Source organism: Oncorhynchus keta, chromosome 23 (genome assembly GCF_023373465.1).
Source record: "Oncorhynchus keta strain PuntledgeMale-10-30-2019 chromosome 23, Oket_V2, whole genome shotgun sequence".
NCBI classification, from domain to species: domain Eukaryota; kingdom Metazoa; phylum Chordata; class Actinopteri; order Salmoniformes; family Salmonidae; genus Oncorhynchus; species Oncorhynchus keta.
The window spans coordinates 12280750-12306711 of NC_068443.1; the positions used below are offsets into that span (position 1 = coordinate 12280750).

General features: G+C 44.2%; 1 protein-coding gene across 1 annotated transcript in view; it reads right to left on the reverse strand.

Annotated features, from left to right (window-relative positions):
- The window catches only part of LOC118401802 (serine/threonine-protein kinase STK11-like), a 35788-nt gene extending 11388 nt beyond the window's left edge, over positions 1–24400 (reverse strand). Inside the window, exons 1-9 of the mRNA XM_052476370.1 lie at positions 24236–24400; positions 21877–22847; positions 14045–14128; positions 12213–12302; positions 11459–11591; positions 10661–10797; positions 10189–10316; positions 2604–2661; positions 932–1125 (exon numbers count right to left, since the gene is read on the reverse strand). Coding sequence (XP_052332330.1) covers positions 932–1125; positions 2604–2661; positions 10189–10316; positions 10661–10797; positions 11459–11591; positions 12213–12302; positions 14045–14128; positions 21877–22160 — 1108 coding nt within the window. The 5' untranslated portion in view covers positions 22161–22847; positions 24236–24400. The remainder of the gene's footprint in view (positions 1–931; positions 1126–2603; positions 2662–10188; positions 10317–10660; positions 10798–11458; positions 11592–12212; positions 12303–14044; positions 14129–21876; positions 22848–24235) is intronic.
- Between the last annotated feature and the right edge of the window lie 1562 nt (positions 24401–25962).

Here is a 25962-nt window from a genome sequence, read left to right on the forward strand (position 1 = left end):
GTAATGTTATGAGTTAGTGTTGACTGTTGAGTGAGTGCGTGTGTGTGGGTGGGAGAGTGGTGCCTGGAATCACCATTCATACTCCCACACTGTAAGCTATTATTAGATGCATTCACCCACTGCCATTCAAGCTCTCTGTGGTGCCATTGAAAATGTTTTTTTTTTGTAGGTCATCAAGCTTCAAAGCGACAAGGACTACTGCCATTATGTTATCATTTCCCTTGTTGCCTAGCAACACATTTATGAAAGAAGGAAAGACTAGCTAACGAGTTCAGAATTCTGCACGGATGGCGGTCCCGTGTGGCTCAATTGGTAGAGCATGACGTTTGCAACGCCAGGGTTGTGGGTTCGATTCTCACGGGGGACCAGTACGAAAATGTATGCACTCACTACTAAGTCGCTCTGGATAAGAGCCTCTGCTAAATGACTAAAATGTTAAATGTTTAAATCCTCGTAAGCCATTATAACCAACTGACTCAGCAAAGAGGATTATTTATTGATTTAGAAGTGCAACTGTCGACAAAAATGTCTACAGTGCAACAACTGAGGGAAAAGGTTACATTTCCATTAGAAGGGTTTTCCCAGAGCTATATGATATACAACACTTAACAGTCTAGACTGGTTACGTCATCTACAAGTGGAATACAGTATTAGAAGGACAACTGAATCCTGTCAAGACTGCAACACTCCGTCCTCAAGCCTTTTAAATGGAACTCACTAAACACTTCTCATCTATCCTTCTGGCTGTAGTCTATCCTCCCTCCATCTGAACTCCTCTCTCTGACCCTGTATGTATGTAATGTAATGTAAGTGTGTGTGTATATATATATATATATATCCCCCTCTCTCTCTCTCTCTCTCTTTCTTTCGCTCCCACTCATATTTTAGTGTGTGTATGTGTCACAAACACAGTATTTCTCTCTGTGCCTACCTGGCACAGTGAAGTCCTGAGTGTAGATGATGTCATCCTCCTGGTCATAGAACTCCTGGTCCTCTTCCTCGGTGTAGCCGTGCAGGTCTTCCAGGTAGGGCACCACCGTCATGCTGCGCCACACGTCCCGGCTCTCCGCGCTGGCTGGGATGGGCACCGGGGGCTCCGTTGGTGGGTGTTTTTTACGTACCCAGCTGGGGAAGAATGGAAGGGAGGGGGTATTGTATTAGTAGTTACTAAACTAGTCTTGGCACAAAATCTTACTTAGGTAAGCCAGTTGGTTAGCCTTATACCGAGCCAATACGCTGACCCACATAGTGGTTTGTATCATGACTGAAGTCAGTATTCATATGGCATCACCTAGCTACATTTTAATGCAACCCAACCAGATATGGAAACGGAGTGTGTATTTCAAAGCGTGACGAATGGAGTTTGTTTACTTCTGCCTTCCTGCTTTTCTTTCCTTCACGGCACCGTGCTGCTATAAAGAGTTTAAATGAGGCAGCAGAGACAGCTGTGGAGGGTCTTTCAGTAGAAGGGCTGCCGAGGAGGGTGATTAAGGTTATTTTTCTCCCGCTCTCTATCCCTCAAGTTCATTTCTTTCCCTTTCACCCTCCTTTTCTCTCATTCGCTCCACAAATTGCAGGAGGGTCAAGAACCCCTTTGTTGCACAAGGATGCCTCTGTCATTAGTAACCATGGAAACAAAGTCTCATCGCAGTCGTTGGAGCTCGTTTTAGTTAAGAGGGTTAAAACCCAGAGAGTCCTCTCAAACTGCAGTCTCCTTCTCCTTGAACACACAGAAAGGGAGAAAATGGATTTCAGCATGCTTTGAACAGCTTCTCTCCCCCTCCCCCTCCATTCTTCCTCTCCCTCTAATCCACTGACGTCATCGGAGCACCACGTCAGTATCAGTGAGCCTCAGAAATGGACAGTGTAACTAATAATAATATTAAGCCTATGATGGGACGTGTTGGGGTTTAGTAATTAAGGCTTTTAATGTCACAATGGATAATGAAATAGACAATATCGCATACCAATAAAAAAACAATATGGTTCCTCCGTTTCCAGTGTACCATTTCATTTTGAAGCAGCTAGACTGCACCACAAGGTATTCTAAATTACCCATTTTCTGAAGAACACACACACAGATCAGTAATCTGAAGTCTCTCCAAGGCAGAATGTCATTGTCTGAGGTTGAAGGCTGCTGGTGGCACCTTAGGGCTCATAGTAGGGCTCATAGTAGGGCTCATAGTAGGGCTCATAGTAGGGCTCATAGTAGGGCTCATAGTAATAGCTGGAACTTTATCAAACGCATCATAAACATAATTTCCATGTGTTCGATCCCATTACATTCACTCTCAGCCATTAATATGAACACAGTGTTGCTACATCTGCTGCCTCATCTCTCAGTCGGTCTGTCCCCGATGCTGGAAGAGCAGTGAAACCAGAGAATCACAAGTCATTCTAACTCTGTGTGGAACTCTCGATCAGTCTGATATTAACAGTGACAGGGTTAACAGCATCGCTAAGGGCAAAGAGAGCACAGCCTTCTGTATGGACTGTGGCACGGTCAGGGTGACGGCCATTTTAGTTCAATCGAATCAGAAGATGAAAGAAATTGAAGTAAAGACTTTGGTCTATTTTCAACATGGATGACATCAGTCACTTACTTGTGTTGCCTGATGTGCTGTATGGAAAACCTCTTGACGGGGTCATATTCAAGCATTCCTGGTAAAGACAAACAAGCAGAATGTAAGAACAGAGGAACGGTGGAGATAATAAGAAATGGGGGGAATAAATGTATTCTATAGAGGAAGAGAAAACATTTCACTGTATACCACATCTGTTAGGAGACGCCAACAAACAGGGAACCTATCGCCTACGCCGAATCAAAGCACTAACAGCCCTATAAGGATCTGCATTCCCCCATCCTTACGACAGCCCATCTTTCTCTCCATACTTACTACGCCGTAGCCAGCTGCAAAGACAAGGTGGAGGCTATCCCAGGACAGACAATGGAGACATGAACTGCCCACAATACAAATACAATAACAAAATGTCACTAGAGCATCGTAAAATGCCACAGTAAGGTTCCCACAGTGCTTCAGCAAAGAAATAATAAATGTGATCTCTCTCATATATTGACTAGCCTACACTAGGGCTGAAAGGGCTGAAAGGCGGGAACCCTTTTACAGAGATTAACCACCCAAAACCTTTTTCCCGGGTTAAATACCTGTGAGAAACCAGTAAATAATAATCTATTATTTCTATGAACAGCATGGTGTGAAATGGAACTGTTAAATGAAATGTGATGTCTAAATCTGGCTTCTCTACAGCCTCTGTATGGTGAATCAACGCTCGGGGTGGGGAGACAGCTCATTTCACTATGGAGTTCACAATGCATGTAGGTAGACCTATCATGGTCTCTTTTCCCTTTTTTTGACAGGTAGGCCTACATTTGCTGCAGCATAGCTAGTGCTACAGTACTATGAAGACCGAATGTGTGTCCCATTTACCAATCTCCATCTGGATGTTGGGGGCCACCTTGTTTTTTTTAAATTGTAAAGAATAATTTTAATTGCAGCTGCAGAGTTAAAATAAAAAAACTGTAAGTATTCAGATCCTTTGCTATGAGACTCAACATTGAGTTGATCCTTGAGATGTTTCTACAACTTGGTACCGGAACGCCAAGTGTAGGACCAAAAGGCTCCTTATAACAGCTTCTACCCCCAAGCCTGCTGAATAATTCATAAAAATCACCATCTGAACAATTTACATTGACACACATCCCCCCACTTGTACAATGCTGCTACTCACTGTTTGTTTGTTACCTACACAGTCACTTTGCCCCCACCTACATGTACAGATTACCTCAACTAGGCTGTACCCCCGCACACCAACTCGGTATCGGTGCCCCCTGTATATCGCCTCGATGTTATTCTTGTTGTGTTACTTTTTATTTTAGCCTACTTGGTAAATATTTTCTTCTTGCACTTCACAGTAAAGTCTACACTTGTGGCAAATAAAGTTTGATTTGGAAAGGCACACACCCGTTTATATAAAAAGGGTCCAAACAGTTGACAGTGCATGTCAAAGCAAAAACCAGGCCATGAGGTCAAAGGAATTGTCTGTAGAACTCCAAGACAGGATTGGGTCGAGGCACAGATCTGGGGAAGGGTACGAAAACATTTCTGCAGTATTAAAAAAAGGTTCCCACAGTGGTCTCCATCATTCTTAAACGGAAGATGTTTAGGACCACCAAGACTCTTCCTAGAGCTGGCTGCCCTGCCAAACTGAGTAATCAGGGGAGAAGGGCCTTGTTCAGGGAGGTGACCGAGAACCCGATGGTCACTCTGACAGTGCCCTAGAGTTCCTCTGTGGAGATCGGAGAACCTTCTCTCTCTGCACCACTCCACCAATCTGTCCTTTATAGTAGAATGGCCAGATGGATGTGACTCCTCAGTAAAAAGGCACATGGCAGCCGGCTTGGACTTTGCCAAAAGTGTCACTTCTGGAGGAAACCAGACACCGCTCATCACCAGGCCAAAACTATCCCTAGGATGAAGCATGGTGGTGGCAGAGTCATGCTGTGGTGATATTTTTCAGCGGCAGGGACTGTGAGACTAGTCAGGATTGAGGGCAAGAACAAAGTAACCTACTCCAGAGCACTCAGGACCTCAGACTGTGGGCAAAGGTTCACCTTCCAACAGGACAACGACCCTAAGCACAAAGCCAACACAACACAGGAGAGCCTTCGGGACAAGTCTCTGAATGTCCTTGAGTGGCCAACCCAGAGACCGGACTTAAACCTGATCGAAAATCTCTGGAGAGACCTGAAAATGGCTGTGCAGCGACACTTCCCATCCATCCTGACAGCGCTTGAGGGGACCTGCAGAGAAGAATAGGAGAAACTCCCCAAATACGTGTGCCAAGCTTGTAGCATCATACCCAATTGCTGCCAAAATGTGCTTCGACACAATAATGAGTAAAGGGTCTTATGTAAATCTATTGGTATTTTATGTTGATTAAATTTGCAAAAAAAATCTAAAACCCATTTGGGGTATTGTGTCGATTGATGAGGAAATAAAAGTTAATAAAACACTTTAGAATAAGGCAAATGTGGAAAAAGTGAAGGCGTCTGAAAGCACACAGACAGTACCAGTCAAAAGATGACACCTACTCATTCAAGAGTTTATTTTTTTACTATTTTCTACATTGTAGAATAGTGAAGACATCAAAACTATGAAATAACACATATGAAATCCTGTAGTAACCAAAAAAAGTAGCCATCCTTTGCCTTGACAGCTTTACACACTCGTGGCATGCTCTCAACCAGCTTCATGAGGTAGTCACCTGGAATGCTTTCCCAACAGTCTTGAAGGAGTTCCCACATATGCTGAGCACTTGTTGGCTGTTTGTCCTTCACTCTGTGGTCCAACTCATCCCAATTGGGTTGAGGTCGGGTCACCTGATCAGGCACTCCATCACTCTCCTTGGTCAAATAGCCCTTACACAGCCTGGAGGTGTGTTTTGGGTCATTGTCCTGTTGAAAAACAAATGATAGTGGGACTAAGCGCAAACCAGATGTGATGGCGTATCGCTGCAGAATGCTGTGGTAGTCATGCCTTGAATTCCAAATAAACAGACAGTGTCTTCAGCAAAGCACCCCCACCTCCATGCTTCACGGTGGGACCTATTCATATGAAGATCATCCGTTCATCTACTTTTCGTCTCACAAAGACACGGCGGTTGGAACCAAAAATCTCAAATTTGGTCTCAGACCAAAAGGACAGACTTCCACCAGTCTAATGTCCATTGCTAGTGTTTCTTGGCCCAAGCAAGTCTCTTCTTATTGGCGTCCTTTAGTAGTGGTTTCTTTGCAGCAATTCAACTATGAAGGCCTGATTCACGCAGTCTCCTCTGAACAGTTGATGTTGAGATGTCTTACTTGAACTCTGAAGCATTTATTTGGGCTGCAATCTGAGGTGCAGTTAACTCTAATGAACTTTGGGTCTTCCTTTCCTGTGGCGGTCCTCATGAGAGCCAGTTTCATCATAGCGCATGATGGTTTTTGCGACTGCACTTGAAGAAACTTTCAAAGTTCTTGAAATTTTCCAGATTGACTAACCTTCATGTCTTAAAGTAATGATGGACTGTCGGTTCTCTTTGCTTATTTGAGCTGTTCTTGCCATAATATGGACTCGGTCTTTTACCAAATAGGGCTATCTTCTGTACACCACCCCTACCTTGTCACAACAACTGATTAGCTCAAACGCAGTAAGGAAACAAATTCCACAAATTAACTTAACAAGGCACACCTGTTAATTGAAATGCATTCCAGGTGACTACCTCATGAAGCTGGTTGAGAGAATGCCAAGAGTGTGCAAAGCTGTCAAGGCAAAAGGTGCCTACTTTGAAGAATCTCAAATATATTTTGATTTGTTTAACTCTTTTTTGGTTACTACATTATTCCATGTGTGTTATTTCATAGTTTAGGTCTTCACTATTATTCTACAATGTTAAATAAAATAAAAAACTTAGGTGTGTCCAAACTTGTGACTGTGTATAGGAGCGCGAGAGATCCTAGCCTACCCATTTCAGGTAATACATTCTATGCAGCATTAACCTTATATTTAGCTAATTAATAATGGGCTATGAATAATATGCTTCTAACTTGTAGCCTGTGTCTCTCACGCAACATGCCTGTTCTCCCATGGCCTCTCCTTAGCTCTTGCAGTCCCATGTAAGAAAAGCTAGACTAGAATAGGTTGCTTGACTTTTTTTGTTGTTGCATATCTTACACCAAGACTATTTGAACGGGGACGCAAGTTATTTTTCGCTGAATGTTGAATACAGCAGCCAATAGAACTCACGGGTAGTTTGAAAGAAGAGCGGACGTGTGATGGGTATAGGCTATAGCAGTTATTTGTTCAGACCCATAACCATTCAATCAATCTTCGTGATGAGAAGTGAAAGCCTTCTGCATCTAATTCTATTATTCATTGATGTCATTAGAATAATTAAGATAAGGACGACAAAACATATTTGATTTAAATTGTTTAAAGTGAGGAAGGAATGAAGCAACAGAGAGGAAGAGGTAGCTAATAACATTGGGGGAAATATGGGTCAGCCTACTAATTATACAAATAGGCCATATATTTCCAAATCTAAATCAAATTTGCTAGCCTAATACTTGTAACTTTGCTGCACCAGAATCACATGTTCTCTCCCTACTTTATTATGGTTTGAAAGATGGGTCTAATTTCAGTCCATAGAATACAGTTCACACTCAAAAAGATTAGCCTACTGGAGGTAGTTTCATTTATTTCCCCAAGAGAGCATATAACCAGCTACATCTATGGGCTTTTCTCTCGTGCGTAATGTGCAGCAGCCTATATCATGTATGTATTTGATAACTGCACAATCATTTGGGCTTGGGCTCATTAAAATGTAATTTAATGTAGGGCTCATAAAATGTATTTAATATATGGTTCATTAGGCTCAGCTAGCACCCGGCTTGAATGTTCATGTTGATCAAAACTCTACATCAAATCCAGATGTATTTATATGCTTTATAATGCTTTTGAATGACACATCCGGTTTTGTCGGGAAATACTCGGAGGAAATTTGTTCTCGGGATGGAACATTTCTAAAATACCGGGAAAATATTCAACCCTAGCCTACACTAAAGCAGTAATTCACATCTTCAAAAATGACTTTTGCTCCTGGTTCGATAACGGGCTGTGTCGCAGCCGGACGCAACCCGGGAGACCCATGAGGCGACGCACAATTGGCCCAGCGTCATCCGGGTTAGGGAAGGGTTTGGCCGGCTGGGATGTCCTTGTCCCATCACGCACTAGCGATTCCTGTGGCGGGCCAGGCGCATGCACACGGCCGCCAGGTGTATGGTGTTTCCTCCGACACATTGATACAACTGGCCTCCGGGTTAAGCGAGCAGTGTGTCAAGAAGCAGTGAGTCTTGGCAGGGTCGTGTTTTGGAGGACGATCGGCTCTCGACCTTCGCTTCTCCAGAGTCCGTACGGGAGTTGCAGCGATGGGACAAGACTATCTACCAATTGGATATCACAAAACTGGGGAGAAAAAGGGGCAAAATAAATAAACACTTTTGCGTCATCAGTGATGCAGCGCTTAATGCAATGTACATTTGAAGTACGCCATGTGTGCTGATGGTATTCATGTGTGCTGATGGTATTCATGTGTGCTGATGGTATTCATGTGTGCTGATGGTATTCATGTGTGCTGATGGTATTCATGTGTGCTGATGGTATTCATGTGTGCTGATGGTATTCATGTGTGCTGATGGTATTCATGTGTGCTGATGGTATTCATGTGTGCTGATGGTATTCATGTGTGCTGATGGTATTCATGGGTGCTGATGGTATTCATGGGTGCTGAAGGACACCTTTTGTGCCAGGCAGGGAGCTTATTTTAGAGACGGTAATTGCAGGCTAGCTCTCAGACCTGGGCTGCGTCACCAGACACATCTATACGTCACACATCAAGAGGAAATGGACCGCCGCAGTCAATGACAGAGCTGCCTAAAGCAACAGAAACCCATTTTCTACGACTATTGATAAGCTTTCATTGTAGATCAAGCATTGCTTTGACTACAAAGAAGTTTTGACGATGAAAACGATTCCATTCTGAATCTGGTCTTGTTCACAAGATGTGTGTGGGTCTTATTGGAAAGCTATGATGGGCGTTGCAGACAAGGCTCTACTGCATCAGAGGAAAACCTTTGCCCTGTCCTACCCATTGCTATTAACCTAATGCCCTAATCCCTTCCAATACCAATCAGATCAACTGTGCCTTTGTGGTTAGAAAGTGATTCAGTACTTTCTAGAATGCCTAGATAATCACTACTTTGAGGCTTTTAATGTAATACCAATACTACTGTGCACACACACCTCTACATGTCACAAGGATGAAAAAAACCTTACTGAACACCAATAAAAAAATAATAATATGATTTCTCGGTTTCCAGCGTACCATTTCTAGTTTATTTCATTTTGAAGCATCTAGACTGCACCACAAGGTGTCCTTACATTCCTCTTCTCTGAATAAAATATATCCTTTTTATCACTGAAGTCCCCAAGGCCAAATCTCACTGTCTGTGGTTGTACAGTATGCCCATGCATAGTCGCAACTTTCAGTGCAGAGCTGCAAGCAGTGGAGCTAGTTTAGTGACTGCAGAGGTTAGGTGAATACACAGCCGTCCTCTGCAGAGGCCATTTTAATAGTGCACTGCTGTTCCTATATCAATGGGAAAGTGTGCAGAAGAATTTCATTTATGGTTATGGAGTATCGTGTTATTCTGAACACACTTCTCAGGGCAGGCAACCCAGTTTAGACTCGCAGAAGTACCTCTTTGCAGCAGGTTAGGAGAATTCACATGGCAGGTTAGGAGAATTCACATGGCAGCTTAGGAGAATTCACATGGCAGGTTAGGAGAATTCACATGGCAGGTTAAAGGAATTCACATGGCAGGTTAAAGGAATTCACATGGCAGGTTAAAGGAATTCACATGGCAGGTTAAAGGAGAATTCACATGGCAGGTTAAAGGAGAATTCACATGGCAGGTTAAAGGAGAATTCACATGGCAGGTTAAAGGAGAATTCACATGGCAGGTTAGGAGAATTCACATGGCAGGTTAGGAGAATTCACATGGCAGGTTAAAGGAATTCACATGGCAGGTTAAAGGAATTCACATGGCAGGTTAAAGGAATTCACATGGCAGGTTAAAGGAATTCACATGGCAGGTTAAAGGAATTCACATGGCAGGTTAAAGGAATTCACATGGCAGGTTAAAGGAATTCACATGGCAGGTTAGGAGAATTAGGTCAAGGAAAGCGTTAGGCTAACTAAAACGTGAACATATCTAGCTGTAACCAAGCCTGCCCTGAGAACACCCTATTCTTCTACTAATGCATTCTGCATAGATTACAGGCCTCCGATTATGACAGAGTCAACGTCATGGTGCCATCTACTGGACAAGCTCAGGCAACGCCACAGGGCATTTCTCAGTCTAGTCCAGTGACTCCCCTGTCTAACGCAGAAGGATGGATAAATAGCAGTGTGCTGATCTTCCATCTAGACCATGAGGAACTGCATTGGGTCGTTGAAGTTGACCTGGAAGAAAGCTCTCCGTGACCGGAGTGATCCACTTTGACAAGAGTGCAGTATAAAGTGATGAGCTGAATGAACAGCCAAGTCAGTCATCATGGTCAGCCTCACCTTGCAATAGGTCTGACAGGGAGGGGCCACACTCCTCAGGAACACTGTAGTCTCCCTTCCCAATGTTCTCAAATAGCTTATAGATGTTGTCCCCTTCAAACGGATATAGACTCGTTGTAATGTTGTATCTACGGCAGGGAAAAGTGAAAACAGGCACGATATTACACACCATGAGTTTGAGACTTCATGTTATCTTATATGGACCACAAGCTATATATAACTAATTATCATAATGAAAATAGCAAAAGCCATTTGAAGACTGAATGTTCAGGTTTCCATGAGTAAGAACACAAAGGATGATGTTGAAAAGAAGATCAACATAATGGTAATCAAAAGCACTTGATGACACTAGGCTGTTATCATTTGTCATCCTTTCAGATCAACACAAAGTCTTTGGGGCTGTGGGTCATGTCAGGGGGGCTGTGGGTCATGGTCAGAGGGGGGTGTGGACAGTGCAATAGCCATTACGCACAGTGTGACGCCTGCGGACCAGATGTCCACTTTGAACCCTGAAAACGTGTCCAGGCCGTTGGCGATCTCGGGGGGCTGAAACGCTGGCGAGCCCTGACTTGTACGGCACGTGTCATCCTTTGCAAACGGGTGCAGAGCCTGGCGGAGAGAGGGGGAAGAATATATATAAGAGCGAGGTAGGGAGAAAAAAATAAGCTCACAATCAGCATGACCACTCAGAGAGAGTGAAGAATGCTGTCTGCACACATTAGTTAAGAACATGTACAGGTAACTGCCAAAATAAAAGGAAACACCTAAAAAGTGTCAACAGGGCGTTGGGCCACCAAGATCCAGAACAGCTTCAATGTGCCTTGGCATAGATTCTACAAGTGTCTGGAACTCTATTGGAGGGATGCGACGCCGTTATTCCACGAGAAATTCCATCATTTGTTGATGGAAAACGCTGTCTCAGGCGCTGCTCCAGAATCTCCTAGAAGTGTTTATATCTGGTGCCTGAGACGGCCATGGCATATGGTTTACATGCTCATCAAACCATTCAGTGATCACTTGTGCCCTGTAGGGGCATTGTCATCCTGGAAGAAACCACTCATCAGGATAGAAACTAATCACCATAGGGCTGAAGGTGATCACTCAGAATGGCTGTGTATGTATTAGTGTTTACCTTGCCCTCTAAGGGGTTGAGTGGACCTTAATCATGCCAGGAAAACAGACCCCACACCTGAACAGAGCCTTTATTTTGGCAGTTATCTGTATGTCCCTAATAGTTGGTAATACAGGTTAATTATATTTGACCTCTCACCTCTGCCACGCCCAGGTCTGAGATCTTGAGCGTGCCGTCGGTGGTCAGCAGCAGATTCCCTGGTTTAATGTCTTTGTGAACGATTCCCTGGCTGTGCAAATATTCAAGACCATCTAACAGCTGTAAAAAGTACCTGAGAGAGACACACACAGACAGACAAAGACACGACAGACAGGATTCACTATAGAGCTAATGTAGTCTAACTTGAGATCTGTGCATATGTTTCTATTTTGCATAAATCCCTCAACATCAGTGAGAAGAGTGTGAATTCAGCCATACATGACGTATCAATCCAAGCAATTTAATGTGTTTTATTCAAATGTGTGGCTATAAATCAGTGTAAACTCCCTATCTGCACCAGTCATCTAACAGCTGGGGATTTGTCCATTGACCAGGTATTCCTGCAATGGAGAGCTTTGCAGTCCTGTTAGATACTGGCCCTAAACTTAGTCTGGAGTAGGCTCTGCACAGAAGCACACACTAATAATAGCAGTGGGAAGAGAGAGAAGCGATAGGGCGAGAGAGCGGGGGGACAGGGCGAGAGCGCAGGGCGAGAGCGCAGGGCGAGAGCGCAGGGCGAGAGCGCAGGGCGAGAGAGGGGCGAGAGGATAGAGCGAGAGAGGGGCGAGAGGATAGAGCGAGAGAGGGGCGAGAGGATAGAGCGAGAGAGGGGCGAGAGTATAGAGCGAAAGAGGGGTGAGAGTATAGAGCGAAAGAGGGGTGAGAGTATAGAGCGAGCTGGCGAGAAACTTACCCGTGAGCTTGAAATACTGGAAATCTTTTCTCTGGGACGCTGTCCAGCATTTCTTGCATCCCACATACGCAATACTCCATCACCATATACGTGAGACAGGGAGTCAAGGGAATACTCAAAACAACACACTATTGAAAAGCATTTACACACTAAACAAACAAACTGCCATATTAAAACACAACAGAAAAGGAAATACATTTTCCTTGTACATAATGCATTTAAAGTTACTGGCTCAGAGTGGGAAATCAACTAAATATGTCTCGTTTTATTTGTTTAGGTGGGTTTCTCCAAGGCTTTAAGCAAGTAGCAATTTGAGTTCTTTGAACAAGAAAAATTTATAAAAAGGCAAAAACAAGATACAGTTACGGACAAAAACATTGGCACTTTTCTGGAGTGGCCAGTGAAAGTCCAGATCTCAATCCTGTCCATAACCTGTGGAGATCTGGAAACAGCAGTCGGAGGGCAGCCTCAAACGTTGAAGAACTAGAGCAGAGCAATCTGCTGCTGAAGAGTAGATAAGCTACACAGCAAGCTCATTGACAGCTACAAGAAGCATTTGTTGGCAGCTATATGTTGGCAAAAGGCTGTGCAACCAAGTACTATCTCTGGGGTGCCAATCAAAGTTTAGAAAAAAGTGGTTCTGCCATGTTGAAAATCTGTTAACAAGGTGTGGTGACCATATTATCATAAGGAATACTTCTGGGTTGTGGCATTGAAGCTTATTTACTTCCCCAGATGAACTCTTGGATACCACTTTTATGTCACTTGCAGTTTGAAAGAAGTCGCTATCTAGCTTTAGCTCAAATTTGAACTAGCATTAGAGAAATGACTGGAAGTCGATAACCTTTCAGTAATTACACTAAAGAGCCTCTGGGGAAGTATATAATTAATTGCCAAAATCCCGAAGTATCCCTTTAAGAAAAGTGCAAGGGTGCCAATATATTTGGCCGCAGCTGTATAATCGTTTGGCTCATAATCAATGTGACAAGAAAACCTCTAGGTAGATATGGTAGGGGAAGAGAAGTGGGATGATTCAGAATAGAGTGACTGATGTGGTTGTCTTGCCTAGCCACCTTAAGATGAATGCACTAAGTAAATCACTCTGGATAAGAGCATCTGTTAAAAGACTAACATGTATCCTATACAAGATGCCAGCGTTTGTGTCGGTATACTGAGCTCTGTGTAAAATATGCAGGCTATTACTCCCAAGAAAACCAAACATGGGTGGAAGGGCTCAATTGTTTACTGGTTATGACCCATGTAAGATAGGGAGGAGGAGCAAGAGTGTGTGCAGACAGAGAGAGGAGGAGGAGCAAGAGTGTGTGCAGACAGAGAGAGGAGGAGGAGCAAGAGTGTGTGCAGACAGAGAGAGGAGGAGGAGCAAGAGTGTGTGCAGACAGAGAGAGGAGGAGGAGCAAGAGTGTGTGCAGACAGAGAGAGGAGGAGGAGCAAGAGTGTGTGCAGACAGAGAGAGGAGGAGGAGCAAGAGTGTGTGCAGACAGAGACAGGAGGAGGAGCAAGAGTGTGTGCAGACAGAGAGGAGGAGAAAGAGCGTTTGCAGACAGGCAATGACTGGGCATGACAGTATTAGCTGCTTAGTTATGTCTGCATCAAGATTCTCTCCACTGCTGCAGGATAGAGGGGCACACACACAGCTAGGAGAGCCTGCAGTGTCAGAGTTCACTTCAACAGAGAGGAAGTAGGGGAGTAGACAATTCATAAGGAAATCTTTCCACCCTCATCAATTTACAAACATTCCACACACACACTAATGGTGCTTAAAATCCACACACACACACACACACACACACACACACAGGAAGAAAGAATATATTTTCTGCTTCTCTTCATTGTACAACACGTCCACCAAATGGATGACATTTTTGTTCTGAAGTCTCCGGAGCAGCTGTATCTCCCTGAAACACAAACAAGTTACAAATTCAACCATCCATCACAACTAAAACATTGGTGAAATAAAACAAATTAAAATCGCATTGTAATATAAAGAGTGTGACTTTAGTCTTTGCCTAAATATCACAAATCTGAAAAATAAATTAGAAAGGAACTGGGAATGACGCATTAGTGTGGCTATAGCAAAAAGCTCAGTATAGACATCTCTGTGAACTGGCCTTGGAAAGGGAGTTTAGAGTCACCCCCCAGCACCACCACGACAAACCCCCAGGAGACTCCACATTCATCTGAGAGCTGCTACAGAGTTGCCTGCCTGCCACTAATGAATACAGCCAGTGCATGAAGGGCGAACACACACGGCAGTGTGTGTATGTTTTAGTCTATATCACAGAGAACATCCCCATAGCGGCCAGGTTTTTAAAACCAATCCTCTAGGTGTTTAAATTCACCATGCCATTCAAATGGGAAGGAAATAAAATTTCTCCTCTTAGGGTAATCTTAGGTGTTGTAATAAGTTAATTAAGCCAGCGTGCCACAGCACAGCTTTGGGATGCCCACGGTGTATTGAAGCACCATGTAGGGCATGGATTCACTAACTTTCCCACTCGGGGCCCCCTTCCAGCATTACACATCTATTTCTATGGGCACGAGCACCCGTTCATGACTCACTGTTCACACCCTTGTTGTTGGTGGAGAGAATTTAGCAGGTTTAAAGCTTATTTCCTGCAATTCTACACAAAGAAAATGTTACAGTTTTAAAGCTAATTTCTTGCAATTCTATACATATTGCCATATCTAATGTGTATTCATGGGGTATTTCAGTGACTAAAATTACAACTATATCTATGGGCTAAAAAAATTATAATAATTAAAATGTCAGCTAACATGAGTTAGTTGATGTGCACCTTTCGGATTAGAAATCTCTCTCTGAGGTCTGTAATGATGGACATGACAAGAGGAACTGGTGATACACGACACAATTTCTACATTGCACTTTGTGCATTCTACTATTACAACTTTCAAGAGTAAGTTTAAAGCCGGACTGAGTTCCATTAAAATAATAATGAGGACAAACACACACCCCCTCTTTCTCTAGTCTGAACTGTCAGTCTCTATACACTGTACTGTAGATCACTCTGTACGGTGCCCGTTTATGTCATCTTAGCCTGCAGTCACAGGCTGGCCCAGTCCTCTGCTTTACACACTACTACTGCATCACTACCGAGAGAGTCAGAGAGACATCCCACATGCACACTGCCACACACATCAAAATGGACTAACACTATTGCAAAATAAAATGTATTGCACACGTCGTGGAGAACATGGAAAAGAAAACTAACTTTAGTCATACTAGTAAAGAGCAGCACGACCAATCAAAATGAGTTATTGTGTTGCTTTACCATCGGTGCTGTAAATATAAGCCTATGTGTATGAGAATTGTGGTCACTTCACTTCCTAGTACTAAAAAGGCAATTGATAAACCTTTGCAGTATCATCTATCCCATTCAAAGTTAAAAACATTCCGCATTCAACGAGTGAGCAGCAATGCTGTTTTCTAAAAAAATACAGAAATCAGAGTGTCAGCTTTTTGCTCTCTAAAAGCACCGTGTCTGCTGCATAGAGAGAGTCTATCTGCAGTGGATCCAATATCCCTCTGTGGGATGGTCCAGGAGGACGGAAACTTGCAATTTTACAAAACTTGTTTACTATTTATCGACTGACTACAAAAATAGCGCCGACATGGCTTCGGCTACATTACCTTCTCGGTTAATTCATTATGACAACAAACTTGTTGAATTTTACATGCTCGTCGTCCAATGAAATCACTCAATGAACACACCTCCCCCGCTCAGGAGTTCTAGTCCAGAGGGATGTGTGTGTGTGTGTGTGTGTGTGTGTGGCATTCCAAATCAGGGCTCAGCCTTCCGGAGGCGTTGCCCAAGCAACAGGAGTGGTCATAGTGTGAGTGTACCTATCCCCGTGGCAACCCCGGGCAGTGTAAGAAGGAAGTGTTTGGCAAACAGGAATGCTAAGTGATGGCTGCTGTGAGTGTAGAGAGAGAGGAGAGGGGCTAAGGGTAGTACTGTTGTGGCATCCAGAGCCTTATAAGGCTAGGGAAGGCTGTCACACAGGCTCAAACTCATAGGATAGGGCCCACCTACACAGACATGCACAAACATATTACAGGCGTACGAGTCTGTTTCCACCAAAACAGTGTGAGAAACTCGAGCATGTCGGCTACACAACAACTCCAACCCTGACACACAGGAGGAGGCTTAGTTTTAGGCAAAGCTTTGTTTAGATAAAGAGGGTGTGAGTATGATGCAAGACAGAGCATTGCATTCTCCATAACACTGGCAGTGGGTAGCCTAGACAACATTTTAACATAATCAAGTCAGTGTAATCACATTCAAAAGAGTAATTGAATCAAACCAAACCAGAACTTGCAACCCAAACCAATAAAACGTGCACTGTTACAGCAAAGGTTTTCTACAAAAGCCTCAAGTATGTACTGAGACCTTGCGATTTACAGTAAAGCAACCTAAACTAAGTTGTTCATCCATCTCTAAACACTTCCCCTCGGTGGGAAATCATTTGACAGTAAGCTCACACATCACAGAAGAATATTAAATAAACTCCATTGTGTGATTAAAACCTTGGCTGTCCATGTGAAAGGGACGATGGAGGAAAACTATTTATAGAAAGAGACTGACGAGAGAGAGAGAGAGAGAGAGAGAATATGAAATGTCTATTCCTTTGGAACTTTTGTGAGAGTAGTGTTTGTTTATTTCACTTTTGTTTATTATTTATTTAATTTGCTTTGACAATGTTTCCCATGCCAATAAAGCCATTTGAATTGAATTGAGAAAGAAGAGAGAAAGAGAATCAAGGAAATAAACATTGGGCGTACAACTTCAGTCTCCATTAGAGGGGAAAGTATGTGGCTCTGGGTCACCATGATGCTGGGAATAAAACCAGTGGAGGGTTGAGGGTTAAGCCCATAGCAAAACCAGTTTTTAAAACACATGGATTTGTCCTACACTGTAAGAATGAAAGCCCAATATGAATCAACAAAACAAACATGAGACGAATGAACAGTAATGGAGAACATTACTGCGTTTTCATCATGGGAAGAAGGGCTGCACTGATGCAGGCCTTTAAATAGTCAACTATGGCTCTGCCATGTATTGGAAGAGGAGAGGGCTGTATTGGAAGAGGAGAGGGCTGTATTGGAAGAGGAGAGGGCTGTATTGGAAGAGGAGAGGGCTGTATTGGAAGAGGAGAGGGCTGTATTGGAAGAGGAGAGGGCTGTATTGGAAGAGGAGAGGGCTGTATTGGAAGAGGAGAGGGCTGTATTGGAAGAGTAGAGGGCTGTATTGGAAGAGTAGAGGGCTGTATTGGAAGAGTAGAGGGCTGTATTGGAAGAGTAGAGGGCTGTATTGGAAGAGTAGAGGGCTGTATTGGAAGAGTAGAGGGCTGTATTGGAAGAGTAGAGGGCTGTATTGGAAGAGTAGAGGGCTGTATTGGAAGAGTAGAGGGCTGTATTGGAAGAGTAGAGGGCTGTATTGGAAGAGGAGAGGGCTGTATTGGAAGAGGAGAGGGCTGTATTGGAAGAGGAGAGGGCTGTATTGGAAGAGGAGAGGGCTATATTGGAAGAGGAGAGGGCTATATTGGAAGAGGAGAGGGCTATATTGGAAGAGGAGGGCTATATTGGAAGAAGAGAGTACTTTGTCTTTTAATATGTCCTAGAACTAATGTTAGGGGTTAGAGAAACTAATTGAGCACTGCAACAAATTAAACAACAGAGGCCAGATTAGGGACACAAATATGCACATATCAAGTCACCACAAATAAAACCTCCCAATGAAATTGAGTGTGTTCTGCAAGGGTGTAATCTATTCCTTCTAAACATATTACAAATAAAAGATAGCACTTCATTGTAAAAGAATAGGTGCTGTAGTGGAGCAGGTCGAGAGTTACAAGTTCCTTGGTGTATTGGAAGAGGATGTATTGGAAAAGGGGGATGTATTGGAAGAGGATGTATTGGAAGAGGGGGTAGATGTATTGGAAGAGGGGGTAGATGTATTGGAAGAGGGGAAGAACCATAGAGACACTGTATTGGAAGAGGGGAGACACTGTAGGGCAAACCATGGGAGACACTGTAGGGCAAACCATAGGGAGACACTGTAGGGAAACCATAGGGAGACACTGTAGGGCAAACCATAGGGAGAGAAACCATAGGGAGACACTGTAGGGCAAACCATAGGGAGACACTGTAGGGCAAACCATAGGGAGACACTGTAGGGCAAACCATAGGGAGACACTGTAGGGCAAACCATAGGGAGACACTGTAGGGCAAACCATAGGGAGACACTGTAGGGCAAACCATAGGGAGACACTGTAGGGCAAACACTGTAGGGCAAACCATAGACACTGGGGCAAACCATAGGGAGACACTGTAGGGCAAACCATAGGGAGACACTGTAGGGCAAACCATAGGGAGACACTGTAGGGCAAACCATAGGGAGACACTGTAGGGCAAACCATAGGGAGACACTGTAGGGCAAACCATAGGGAGACACTGTAGGGCAAACCATAGGGAGACACTGTAGGGCAAACCATAGGGGGCAAACCATAGAGACACTGTAGGGCAAACCATAGGGAGACACTGTAGGGCAAACCATAGGGAGACACTGGGAGACACTGTAGGGCAAACCATAGGGAGACACTGTAGGGCAAACCATAGGGACACTGTAGGGCAAACCATAGGGAGACACTGTAGGGCAAACCATAGGGAGACACTGTAGGGCAAACCATAGGGAGACACTGTAGGGCAAACCATAGGGAGACACTGTAGGGCAAACCATAGGGAGACACTGTAGGGCAAACCATAGGGAGACACTGTAGGGCAAACCATAGGGAGACACTGTAGGGCAAACCATAGGGAGACACTGTAGGGCAAACCATAGGGAGACACTGTAGGGCAAACCATAGGGAGACACTGTAGGGCAAACCATAGGGAGACACTGTAGGGCAAACCATAGGGAGACACTGTAGGGCAAACCATAGGGAGACACTGTAGGGCAAACCATAGGGAGACACTGTAGGGCAAACCATAGGGAGACACTGTAGGGCAAACCAACACTGTAGGGCAAACCATAGGGAGACACTGTAGGGCAAACCACTGTAGGGCAAACCATAGGGACACTGTAGGGCAAACCATAGGGAGACACTGTAGGGCAAACCATAGGGAGACACTGTAGGGCAAACCATAGGGAGACACTGTAGGGGAGACACTGTAGGGCAAACCATAGGGAGACACTGTAGGGCAAACCATAGGGAGACACTGTAGGGCAAACCATAGGGAGACACTGTAGGGCAAAAACCATAGGGAGACACTGTAGGGCAAACCATAGGGAGACACTGTAGGGCAAACCATAGGAGACACTGTAGGGCAAACCATAGGGAGACACTGTAGGGAGACACACTGTAGGGCAAACCATAGGGAGACACTGTAGGGCAAACCATAGGGAAACCATAGACACTGTAGGGCAAACCATAGGGCAAACCATAGGGAGACACTGTAGGGCAAACCATAGGGAGACACTGTAGGGAGACACTGTAGCAAACCGTAGGGAGACACTGTAGGGCAAACCATAGGGAGACACTGTAGGGCCAAACACTGTAGGGCAAACCATAGGGAGACACTGTAGGGCAAACCATAGGGAGACACTGTAGGGCAAACCACTGTAGAACAAACCGTAGGGGGAGACACTGTAGGGCAAACCATAGGGAGACACTGTAGGGCAAACCATAGGGAGACACTGACACTGTAGGGCAAACCATAGGGAGACACTGTAGGGCAAACCAAAGACACTGTAGGGCAAACCATAGGGAGACACTGTAGGGCAAAACCATAGGGAGACACTGTAGGAAAAGACCGGAGGGAGACACTGTAGGGCAAACCATAGGAGACACTGTAGGGCAACCATAGGGAGACACTGTAGGGCAAACCATAGGGAGACACTGTAGGGCAAACCATAGGGAGACACTGTAGGGCAAACCATAGGAGACACTGTAGGGAAAACCATAGGGAGACACTGTAGGGAAAAACCATAGGGAGACACTGTAGGGACACTGTAAAACCATAGGGAGACACTGTAGGGCAAACACTGTAGGGAAAACCATAGGGAGACACTGTAGAGACACTGTAGGGCCATAAAGACACTGTAGGAAAACCATAGGGAGACACTGTAGGGAAAACCATAGACACTGTAGGAAAACCATAGGGAGACACTGTAGGGAAAACCACTGTAGGGAAAACCACACTGTAGGAAAACCATAGGGAGACACTGTAGGAGACACTGTAGGGAAAACCGGAGGGGGAGACACTGTAGGGAAAACCATAGGAGGGAGGGAGACACTGTAGGAAAAACCATAGGGAGACACTGTAGGGAAAACCATACACTGTAGGGAAAACCATAGGGAGACACTGTAGGGAAAACCTACACTGTAGGGAAAACCATACAGACACTGTAGGGAAAACCATAGGGACACTGTAGGGAAAACCATAGGGAGACACTGTAGGGAACCTACACTGTAGGGAAAACCATAGGAGACACTGTAGAGAACACTGTAGGGAAAACCATAGGGAGAGACACACTGTAGGGAAAACCATAGGGAGACACTGTAGGGAAAACCATAGGGAGACACTGTAGGGAAAACCATAGGGAGACACTGTAGGGAAAACCATAGGGAGACACTGACCACACTGTAGGGAAAACCATAGACACTGTAGGGAAAACCATAGACACTGTAGGGAAAACCATAGGAGACACTGTAGGGGGAAACTGTAGGAAAACCATAGGGAGACACTGTAGGGAACCTACACTGTAGGGAAAACCGTAGGGAGACACTGTAGGGAAAACCATAGGGAGACACTGTAGGGAAAACCATAGGGAGACACTGTAGGGAAAACCATAGGGAGACACTGTAGGGAAAACCATAGGGAGACACTGTAGGGAAAACCATAGGGAGACACTGTAGGGAAAACCATAGGGAGACACTGTAGGGAAAACCATAGGGAGACACTGTAGGGAAAACCATAGGGAGACACTGTAGGGAAAACCATAGGGAGACACTGTAGGGAAAACCATAGGGAGACACTGTAGGGAAAACCATAGGGAGACACTGTAGGGAAAACCATAGGGAGACACTGTAGGGAAAACCATAGGGAGACACTGTAGGGAAACCCATAGGGAGACACTGTAGGGAAAACCATAGGGAGACACTGTAGGGAAACCCATAGGGAGACACTGTAGGGAAAACCATAGGGAGACACTGTAGGGAAAACCATAGGGAGACACTGTAGGGAACCTACACTGTAGGGAAAACCTACACCGTAGGGAAAACCGGAGGGAGACACTGTAGGGAACCTACACTGTTGGCATGAATACAGCACTAGGCTATGCAAGCCGCTTAAGCTAAATCAGAGACCATCTAAAGCAGTACACCCAGACAATCATCCAATAGCAGTGACATTAGTCATTAATCAATTGTGCTTGACGATGCATGACCAAGAGTGCAAATCAGAGGGAAGAAGAGAGAGGGAGCTAGAAAGAGACAAATGAAGACTGAGTGAAAAATCACACACTGACACTAGAGCAACCCACCACATCACACCCCCCCATTCTATCCCTCCCACCGTCCCTCTTTCCCGTCCGTTCCTCCCTCCCAAAACCCCACTACTTACTTCTTCACGTTGGCCTCTCCATTGGGGATCCTTCTGAGCTTCTTCTTCTTGAGGATCTTGACAGCCCTGCGACACAGCGTGTCAGAGTCCAGCATCTCCTTCACCTTACCGTAGGAGCCCTCCCCCAACAGGTCTCCCATCAGGTACTTCCCGATCAGCTTGGCCCTCTTCCTGCGCGGCTGGTAGATCACCTCTGTGGAGTCGATGCGGTGGATGAACGTGTCCATGCCCATCAGCTCATTCTCAGTCAGATAGTCCAGGTGCTGCAGCTCCCCGACACTCATGGTTAAATCAACTTAGTTACTGTAGTGTGTAGTGTCCAGACAGTCCAATATAGTAGACTGTGACCTCAAGCCTTTGGCTTGGGCTGTGTATGCTGGTGGCTCAGGGACACAGTTCAATTAGAAAACACTAAGTGACATTGGAGATGTAGCCAGGCATGGGCATTGAGAGAAACAGTTTACCTTGTAATAGAGTAGGTCTGTAAACACAGAGGTTAGTTTAAGTTCGTGGGAACAAGATGTAGGCTAGCTGTAAACGTTTCCAGAGTGGTGTGGGGTAGTTAAATAAGACCCAGCGATGCCAAGGTTCCAGGGTGAAAAGATTTGTGGAGACTTCAGGCTGTGGGACAGGTGCTACTGAGCAGAGTGGGATGTCTGGCTGAGTTTACATTCCGCTGCTTAGCTCCATGTCACCTCCATCTGTGATCTGATATGAGATGGCGACATGCAGACAGAGAGGTAACCAGTCCTGTTTCAAAGCCAAGCAAAGCATGACGGCCATAGAACCTTGTAGCGATCCATGGTCACCATTGGTTTGCCTTGATCTAAGTGCAGATGCAATAAATACTCAATCACACCTAAATGAGTTATTTCAGTCTTTAGTATGGTTATGCTCTGGGTCCTAGATTTATTGTCAGCTCTTCTATGGAGTTCACTAGTCTTTCCCAGTTGGCAACTGCTCCAGAGAACCTGTGGGTCAAAAATGTAGCTTATCAACAGTCAAATTTTTCAGCAATCAAGGAATATTTGCCTACTAACATTTTAAATGTTAATTTTGTAGGAAATGAGTGACAGCTACAGGTCCACAAGGCTGGTTATGCATTTTAGGATACTTTTCTGGTCTGGTGTCAAAATACTAAAACCATAAGATCCATATTTCCCGACGCAAGTAAACAAGGACGAATCGAGAATGTCACAGCCGATTCTGTTGCACGACTCAGTCAGTGAATGCCTGTCGCACATAAAAAAGAAGAAGCTTGCAACCAAGCTGAGTTAGCTAGCTAGCCTCCGGTATTTTGCCATTTGCCGATTATTTCAGTCGCTAGCTTGCTACCTTCCCCAACTCACTGTAGCTCGTTAACCGGCTAACACGCTTTTGACACCTCAACGTTAGGAGAGGTAAAATGTGTTTTATATTGGATATTTGGGTCTCTCGTAAATAGATATTGAACCAAGCATGAATGTTATATTCTGAATCAGGGATGGATTGAGAACAATCCACAGCTCTATTTTCTTGTTAGACTATTTCAGATTTCAATAGGTCTCCCCCTATGAGTCGGGGGACAATGGACAGTTTTATTTTATCTTCAGGCTTTCAATCCTCCCCCAAATCAATAAATAAAAAAAGTTAAATAGGAAAGTCAGTTAAGAACAAATTCTTATTTACAATGACAGCCTACCCCGGGCGACGCTGGGCCAATTGTGCGCCGCCCTATGGGACTCCCAATCACAGCCGGATGTGATACAGCCTGGATTCAAACCAGGGACTGTAGTGACACCTCTTGCACTGAGATGCCTTAGACCACTGCACCACTCAGGAGCCCAAAAAGCTGTGGATTTTTGACCATCCTCCCATGATTCAGAATATATCATTATCAGTCATGGCACGCTTTGTGGAAGAGCTATTGAAGATTGAAATCAAAAGTCATACTATTATGTTTTAAAGATGTGAATTGTTCTCATCCATCCCGATTCAGAATATACCATCTTCATAGTCATGGCATGTTTGGGTTTAATAGCTATCGACAAGAGAAACCCCCCGAATATCCTGTATAAAACTAATTTCATCTAGGTGTCAAACCTTAACTCCAATCTTCCCGAAACTCGCACGAATTTACAATTTCATTCTAGCTAACCAGATAACTCGTCTTAACTGTATGCAATGGGTGTTTCGTTAGCTAGCTATGTAGTTAGGCTATGTTCAAAATCGCATAAAGTTACTAGCAAGTAAGAAGTACAGTAACGACGTTATATCCTTTCTACCTAGCTACCCGGCAGGAGCTAACGGCTAAATACAGATTCAAGTGAATGGTAGATATGCTAGCCAAATGTCAGCATTTTGTGGTAAAGGGTCTCACCTTAACATCCAGACTCTATCGACAGATGTTATGTAGTGTTTTATTTGTCTCTGTCTGCATAAATATGAGGTTTGCTATTATTGATGCAGCTGCTATCAGGTTGCCGCCATCTTGTTTACCTCCCCCCTCTCTCCTCTCTCCAGGCCATTGACTATCAATAGGTACTGAATATATGCTCCAGTTGAATGAAAACCAACATCTCGTCTACATTGTCCCAGACTATTTTTTAAATGTATTATTATTTCACATTCACAGCCTTCACAAAATGTACTTTGCCTTTTAATATGTCCTAGAACTACTGTTAGGGGTTAGAGAAAAACAAATTCAGCACTGCAACAAATTAAACAACCAGGCCAGATCAGGGACACAAATATGCACATATCAAGTCACCACAAATAAAACCTCCCAAAGAAATTGCACATGTTCATGTGTTCTGCAAGGGTGTAATCTATTCCTTCTAAACATATCACAAATAAAAGATAGCAGTACCGGAGCGCCAAGTCTAGGTCCAAAAGACTGCTGAACAATTAATCAAATGGCCACCTGGACTATTTGCACCCAGGGGTGCTTTAATTGCTGTTGATGTCATTCTTAATGTTCAGTTTTAGGTAATCCTGAACACAGCCCTATTTCAGGTCACAGCAGTGCAGTCAGTGGTGTTGACCTGCTTTCCACACTGACTGCATACTGGCCAACCCTGTCCCACTACACAAGAATCCAGCTACCACAGCCTCAGAGGCCAACCCTTTTTTGCTTAGCTGACCGATCTGGGTTATTTTTAACCAGTGTAAACCCCAGGGAATATCAAACTGAAGCTCTGATTTCACAGATCTGTTACCCTCATTAGAGGACCACCGTGGCTGCCAAATGCTGGGGCTGATCAATTAGGAGTTATAGGATAACCCCCATACCGGGATGTAAGGGGTACATATGAGGTCAGGGGTGTCATGCACCCCAAACATCTGAGGGGGCATAAAGTACTTGAGGAAGGCTGGGGGGTGGTCCGGAAGTAGGATCATTTGGCATTTTTAAAACACCTGAAACAGCTTTTTCCTGCAATCTAGATCCATAATCATTATGCTTAATTCTCAGTGGACGAAAAAGTACCCAATTGTCATACTTGAGTAAAATGAAAGATACCTAAATAGAAACAACTCAAGTAAAAGTCACCCAGTAAAATAATACTTCAGTAAAAGTCTAAAAGTAATTGGTTTTAAATATACTTAAGTATAGCCAGGGGCACACTCAAACACTCAGACATAATTTCCAAACGAAGCATTTGTGTTTCGTGAGTACGCCCGATCAGAAACAGTAGGGATAACGAGGGATGTTCTCTTGATTATTGATGATTTGTAATGAGTACTTTTGGGTGAGAAAATGAATGGAGTAAAAAATAGAACATTTTCTTTAGGCATGTAGTGAAGTAAAAGTAGTCAAAAATATAAATTGTAAAGTACAGATACCCCAAAAATCTACTTAAGTACTTGACACTATTGTTAATTCTATGTTTTAAAAAAGTGTATTTTTCAGCATAACTAAGTATACCTCTGGAGCGGTCTGTATCCTCCTGCCTGGTGACTATTACCCTCTGCATCTCTGGGTAATAGACTGTCTTATTCAGTACATTTAGTTGTTGCTTGCTTTTCTAAGGTCTACCAACCTTGCCAGCTAAGATAGACAAGCAAGCTTCTCTATTTTTATTTAACTAGGCAAATCAGTTAAGAACA